Raw genomic sequence first — 7,414 nt, 5'->3', positions numbered from 1 at the left:
CTATAAAAATTTGAATTACATCTCAGGACTTACTTTTCTTTTGGTGCTCCACAAGTGCTTTCAAAATTTCAGCAGCATCTTCTAATCAATAATCAAAAAATCTGATCAAAAATTAGTTTTCCCATTATGAGGTGATATCTGACTCCTTAAAGTGATTTAGATGGGAATTTTGTTTTTACCTTTGTAATGGCATTTATTGGCATAACTTTATTAAAAGTATGTCATCTTTTAAAAAAAAATATATATTATAAAATCAGAATAAGAATTAGTTACCAATCAAAAGAAATCAGTATTAACAAAATAATTTGTACTTCAGAGGTGGCACAGAAGAAAAGTGGCTTGCTAATTGATGTTTTTATATGTTTAATGAGGCTTAGTGAGTGCACTCAAATTCATGTTGTGATTAATGTTTTAAATTATAAAATTTTGAATATAGAAATATTAAATAATTTAAATAACTGAAAAGATACTTTAAAATCAAAACTAAAACTGCCAGTAGATGGCGGCAAGTCACTGATTTAATTACTGAATCATTCATTCATTTGATTCATTCAAACAGCTGATTAATTCAGGTCTAAAGCAAGTGACCGTCTTTATGAATGGGAAATTGAGTCATTGTCTCACTAGATTCATTTAAATGTGTTAATCTTTGTTAATGTTAGTTAAAAAAAATACAGTCATTTATTGTTAGTTCATGTTAGTTCACAGTGCATTAATTAATGTTAACAAACAATTTTTAATGCATTAGTAAATGCTACTAAGAAGTATTGTTACTATTGTAAGAAGAAGATTCCAGTTAACAGACGCATCAACAGAAACAATGTTATCAATAAGAAAAAAAAAAAATTAATAATGTTCTACAAAATAGAATTCTCTCAAACATATACAAAAACAGGTTCCAAAAAACACACATTATAATTGTTAACGTTGCTTGCAGTTTTTACTTTTTTTGCAAGTTTTACAAGATACGCACACAATGACGTCACACACGCCCCTGCTGTGTGCCAATGTCACCCTGGGTTTTTGTCACTGTTAGATGGACAGAGAAGCGTGGCTAGAAAATGGAGTGTAATCACACTCTCTGTGGACACAGCAGGGGCGAAAGAAAGTGTTAGGAGACTCATACACATAAAGTACAATTTCATGTTTGTATGTACCACCGTACAAACTGGGGATGTGTGAAATGACATGGTTCAATATCAACTACTAGGCTGTGAGCTCTCAGATTGACTAGTTAAGAATAGCCATCTCAAGAAAGCCTTGTAAAACTAGACTGGTTTTGACTTGTGTTAACCTGGTGCTCACATATATACACATATCTGACCAAAAATTAATAGATTATGGTAAATTAAAGCGATAGTTCACTCAAAAATTAAAATTCTGTCATTAATTACTCACCCTCATGTTGTTCCAAACTTATAAGACCATTGTTCATCTTTGGAGCACAAATTAAGATATTTTGGATGAAATCCGACCATAGACAGCAAGGGTCCTACCACGTGCAAGGTCTGGAAAGGTAGTGAGGACATCATTAAAATAGTCAATGTGACGTCAGTGGTTCAACCGTGATGTTATGAAGCTATGAGAATACTTTTCGTGCTCAAAGAAAAAAAAAAACTACTTTATTCAACAATTTTGTCTCATGTTAAAGGAACACTCCACTTTTTTGGAAATAGGCTCATTCTCCAACTCCCCCCCCGAGTTAATAATTTGATTTTTACCGTTTTGAAATCCATTCAGCCATTCTACTGTTCTGGCGATATCACTTTTAGCATAGCTTAGCATAGATCATTAGACCAAAATAGCATCGCGTTCAAAAATGACCAACGAGTTTCGGTATTTGTCCTATTTAAAACTTGATCCTTTTGCAGCTATATCGTGTACTAAGATCGGCGGAAAATGTAAAGATGCGATTTTCTAGGCCGATAAGATTAGGAACTACACTCCCATTCCGGCGTAATAGTCAAGAAAGTTTGCTGCCGTAACATGGAGGCAGCAGGCGCAGTAATATCACGCAGCACATCGTAGCACAACGTGACCAACTGCATGCATAGGGAGCGTTCCTCGTTGGAAGTTACCTAGCTGGGATCTAATTTCAGGCGCTGCGTGATATTACTGCGCCTGCTGCGTCCATATTACAGCAGCAAAAAAAAGTGGAGTGTACCTTTAATGGCAGAATTTTCTGTTTTAGGTGAACTATCCCTTTAAATTGAAAATGTAACTTAAAGTCAACATTTGTATTAATATTGATGGTGCTTTCATAAAATATTGTCTTGGCAGCATCACCTTCTCTCACCTTCAAAGCCCACATCAGTTCACTTGCCAAAACTGCATTTTTTTCCTTCTCCACCACATTGTCTCCACCCTATTCTTAGCTTGAAAGTTGAGTCTATGCCTTCATAACTTTGTTTTTTGCCAGTTTGGCAGTTCATTTGACTTGTTTTTAGATTCATCCAGACCCCCATCCATTATACACTCACAAATATCATCAAATGTCATTTTGTTGAGTCAGCTGACCATTAGCCAACATAATAAAATCCTGGCTTAATATATCTAAAAACGAAGAGGAAGAATGCCATCGCTCTGGATGATTATGTTTGTCTGTTGAGGGCAATCTCCATTTGGGATGTTCAAAAGCTGGTTTGGAACCATCTGTTCTCCTGAGGTTATTTATTCGGTTTGTTTGTGTGTTTGCGAGTGTGTGACTGTAACATGACTCTGAGTAAATCTCATTCCACTTCAGGCTCTTTGTGAGAACAGTTTGTCTCCTTGTATCCTGGAGTTCTTCTGTGGTGGAACATGGTGTGTATCTACAGTACAGCACTTTTTCCATCCTGCTTTGTGCCGTTAGGAAGTGATTATTATGTGAGCGGTACCAAAATGCATTTTTTTTGTGTGTGTGAGGCTCTCTGTCTGTTCCGTAAAATTGACTTAGCCGAAAGTCCTCACTATTCTTTTCAGTTTCCCTCCATCATCCCTGTTTTTTTTGGTGTCCTCTTTGAAGTTCCCGGTCCTGAGGCGACACGGGGGCGCTCCGTTATTTAATGTGTCTGCTTTCACGTGGTGCCTCTGAAGGAGACGAGAAGGAAAGTCCGTGCTAATTTCTCTTTCCCCGGAGAAGCCGAACAGTCGAAATAGTCGTTGTTGGATGGTAAGAGGTGACCGCAAGTTTAATACCGCCTCGCCACTGTCACAGGGGGACAGTAGATGAAATGGGATTCACAACGGGAGCCGATGATTACATAAAAATATTAACGCCACGCTAATACAATTAAACGGCCGAGCTTTAAAGCCCCACCAGCAGATGTTTGTGCTATTTTTGCTTTGGTTTGCTGCCATAATGAGTAAAGAGGAAGAATACTTTACGATTAGATGGGAAAAGAGGAGAAAAACGGGAGGAGAAAAGTTGTGAAGAAAAAGAGCTTGTGTTTGCTCTTGGCGTGCGTGTTTATCCCCTGAAGCGCACTTTACCGCAGCAAAATTGAATTGAATGACAACAAAGCCTTTAAAAGGTCCCTTGAAATGAAACGGCTTTTCTGGCATCTACACTCCTCAGTGCTGGCGGCGTTCACGCTGGTCTAGGTTTACCCGCCGGCCGCTCTCGCCCACGCCTCCTCTGCGGATCAGAGATCGTGCTGGCTTTGTAATGAGCGGAGGAGATGAGAGTCCCACCGATGAGTAGAAGAAAAGTCCTGCTGCATCCAACAGTTTCTTCCAGCAGTCTGCCAGTGTTTCCCTAGCCGGGCTCAACAGTAATGATGGACAACTGGTCTGGGGTCAGTATGAGAGATCTGTGGGCCAGTTGGCAAAACTGTCAACAGCCCTATCGGACCAATTCTCCAGTGTCACTATATCTTTGTCAGTGTTTTTAAGCCTTGCAAATCTAACTGGTTTCTGGTCATGTATTGAACATTGCAAATAATGCTAGGGTTTTGTGAAATGATTTTGTGATATTTTAAACATTATAAAGTTAAACCTGTACATCTTTTAAAGGATTAGTTCACTCCAGAATTAAAATTTCCTGATAATTTACTCACCCCCTCATGTCTTTCTTTCCTCAGTCGAACAGGAATTTAAGTTTTTGAGGAAAACATTCCAGGATTTTTCTCCATATAGTGGACTTCAACGGGGATCAATAGGTTGAAGGTCCAAATTGTAATAAGGTCCAGAAATGCTCGTCTTGAACTAGCTCGACTTCATGCGTTACGTAGTCACATTAGAAAGGTCACGGGTGACATTGGGGTGCGATATACATTGCCCTCCAAAAGTTTGGAAACGCCCTAGAAAAGTGAGGTTTTGGACAATATTGGCTTAAATCCTTTTTAATTTGTGATAATTTTGCACATATAAGGGACAACACAAACCACGAAAACACATTATACATAGAAAAAATTTACATTTTCGATTCATCAAAATATCCAACATTACAGCTCTGCATAATCTGGGCATCCGAGCTGTCAGTTTATTCAAACATTGACTTGATATATTACTCCAAGCCTCCTGAGGATAGCCCAAAGTTGATTCACACTATACTTATATCGTCTAAAACCACCCTTTGCCAGGGATGTTTACAAACTTTTGAAAGGCAGTGTACATTTTAGTCACCATATTACCTGTTTTTTCTCTATTTCGCCAACAAAAATGATTCCAGACAAAGCCACAGCACTGTTTTGCATCTCTGAGCAACATGACAGTGTTTAAATGATTTGGTTCAGTCGCAATGACTTACAGTGACTTGCTGCCACCTACTGGTGGTTTTAATTTCACATTTAAAGTATCTTTTCATTTTTAAGTAATTTCAAAGATCAGTGTTTGATGTTGTCAAAACATTATGTATTTGTAACTGCAGGTTAAAGCATTCCATGTCCCTCTGAGCTAAACAGTGTGTAAATACACTGTCGTTCAAAAGTTTGGGATCAGTAAGATCTTTAATGTTTTTTTAAAGAAGCCTTTTATGCTTATCAAGGCTGTTTATTTGTTTAAAAATACAGAATAAAACGATAATATTGTGCAATTTAAAATAGTGGTTTTCTATTTTAATATACTTTAAAATAGAATTTATTCCTGTGATGCAAAGCTGATTTGTCAGCATCATTACCCTAGTCTTCAGTTTTGAATGATCCTTCAGAAATCTTTCTAATCAAATCTTTCTAATATGCTAATTTATTATCAAAGATAGAAACAGTTGTGCTGTTTATTATTTTTTTGGACCCTATGATACTTTTTCTAGGATTCTTTGATGAATAAAACGTTAAAAAGAACTGCATTTATTTTAAATAGAAATATTTTGTAACAATATACACTACCGTTCAACGTTTAGGGTCAGTAATTTTTTTTCTTTTTTTTGTTTGAAGGAAATTAATACTTTTATTGAGCAGGGATGTGTTAAATTGATAAAAAAGTGATAGTAAAGATGTATATTAATAGAAAAGATTTCTATTTTGAATAAATGCTGTTCTTTTGAACTTTTCAGAGAATCCTAAAAAAAACTGCTTCCAACATTGATCATAAATTAGCATATTTCAATGATTTTTGAAGGATTGTGTGTTCACAATCCTTCAAAAATCAAAGGAATTCAAAGGAATTCATCTTTGCGTCACAGAAATTTTAATTTCAGTTTCAATAATATTTTACAATATGGATCATATAAATGTAACTTTCATGAGACTTTTTAAAAAACATTTTTACAATCTTACTTTTGAACGGCAGTGTTCATCTAAATACTACTTCAGACGCAGCTTCTGTGTTTCCTCTACGTTGCAAAGATTAATTTTGTTGATACTGATTTCATTTGCTTGGTAATAGCCCAAATGTAAGAATTTGACTTAAAAGCTGATGCACACTTGCTATAAAGGTAAAAAATATATTTACTTATTGGAAAAGATTAATTTCTATCAATGCTGTGAACTGACACAACAACACACTCAGCAAAATATTGTCTAATTATCGTTATTGATTAAATCCTAGAAAATATTGAGATTTTTTTTTTTTTTCAAATATCGCATACCCAGTGACGTAGATGGAAGCACAGACCCAGTGTTTACAAAGCGAACATGCAAAGAAAGTCAAACGCCCTTTACTAAAAAAGGTCAGTCAGAGGAGAAAATGAGATGAAGTTTTTCGTTCTATCCTACCTTTTTGAACCAAAGTACAGATAAAAAACAACTATGCGTGACCTTTCCAACGTAATTGCGTCATGGATGCAGAGCTAGTGCACGACGAGCATTTCACGAGTTCCCACTTACATATAATTAGCTGGAGTATGTAAGCATGTTTGGCGTGCTGTCCGGGGAAGGGCTCCGAGCTCGGGAATGGCCCGAACCTAGAGTACCCCCCCCCCTATGTATATGTGTAGAAGGAACTCGGAGTGAGGAGATGGGGTGGTGGAGGGATGCTGATAATCCGTCAAATGGGTAGAGGTGAGTCGGCTGTATTTATGCATGATGTAGATTGGCTTGAGTGAGTTCCAGCTGTGTTAATTAGGCTAAGTATCTGACGTGCTCCTCCCGAACTTTGCTTTAAGAAACATCATTTCACGAGTTCCCACTTACATATAATTAGCTGGAGTATGTAAGCATGTTTGGCGTGCTGTCCGGGGAAGGGCTCCGAGCTCGGGAATGGCCCGAACCTAGAGTACCCCCCAATAAGCAATGGAGTGTAGGACAGCCGCCAGCGAGAGGACCCCCCCCAAGCGCTGAGATCTGGCGGGGGCCGTTGTTTGGGAGAAGATGTTTGGTTAGCTGGCCGGGGGAGCCTTTCGTACTCTGATGGGAGAGGTTTTTGTCTCAGGTCGAAAGGCTCTACCGGCTGCTTGTATGGATTACGGGATTTAGGGCGTCCGGTCGGGAGAGCTCAACCGATACTCAACGGGAGCACACGGCGTTGGAACGGGTAAGCCCTACCGGCCGAAGGAGGAGCAGCGTGGTTGGGGCCCGATCAGGAGAACCCGGGTTGCCTTGGCCGGAGCAGCTTACGATGTTGGCATGAGGGCTCTGCTGGTCGATCGGCCCCTATTGGAGCTGACCGAGAGGACCCATGAAGCCTCCGACGGGAGATCAAGACTCAGAACGTCAGACGAGTGGGTCCTCTCGGTTTGGCAGGTAAAAAGGTTTTGGGATGCCTGGTGCGGGCGACTCTCGCGACATACGATGGGAGACCAAGGCAAACGGCATCGTATGGATAAGTCTCGCTTGCAGGCGCCAAGTAAGTAACCCGACCGGGAGAACTCTCGCCGGCGTCCGATGGGAGACCAAGGCTCGCGGCATCGAACGGGTAAGCCTCGCCGGCCGGGGAGGCAGAAAGGGAAACCCGACTGGGAGGGCTCTCGCCAGGCATACGAGGGGAGATCAGGACTCAGAACCTCGAATGGGTAAGCCTCGCCAGGTGGGGGGAAAAAGATGTGAAATTGGCCTGA

The 7,414-nt window shown here is 39.5% G+C and overlaps 2 protein-coding genes across 3 annotated transcripts in view; both read left to right on the top strand.

Annotated features, from left to right (window-relative positions):
• Window positions 1–7,211, top strand: part of myoz1b (myozenin 1b) — a 36,177-nt gene extending 28,966 nt beyond the window's left edge. The window contains exon 7 of the mRNA XM_073827882.1: window positions 6,834–7,211. Coding sequence (XP_073683983.1) covers window positions 6,834–7,211 — 378 coding nt within the window. The remainder of the gene's footprint in view (window positions 1–6,833) is intronic.
• Window positions 1–7,414, top strand: part of usp54b (ubiquitin specific peptidase 54b) — a 138,900-nt gene that overhangs the window by 19,768 nt on the left and 111,718 nt on the right. The gene's annotated exons all lie outside the window — the stretch shown is intronic.

This window comes from Garra rufa, chromosome 22, assembly GCF_049309525.1.
Source record: "Garra rufa chromosome 22, GarRuf1.0, whole genome shotgun sequence".
Taxonomy (NCBI): domain Eukaryota; kingdom Metazoa; phylum Chordata; class Actinopteri; order Cypriniformes; family Cyprinidae; genus Garra; species Garra rufa.
Note: the sequence above shows the minus strand (reverse complement) of the source record. Positions and strands in the feature narration are given on the sequence as shown.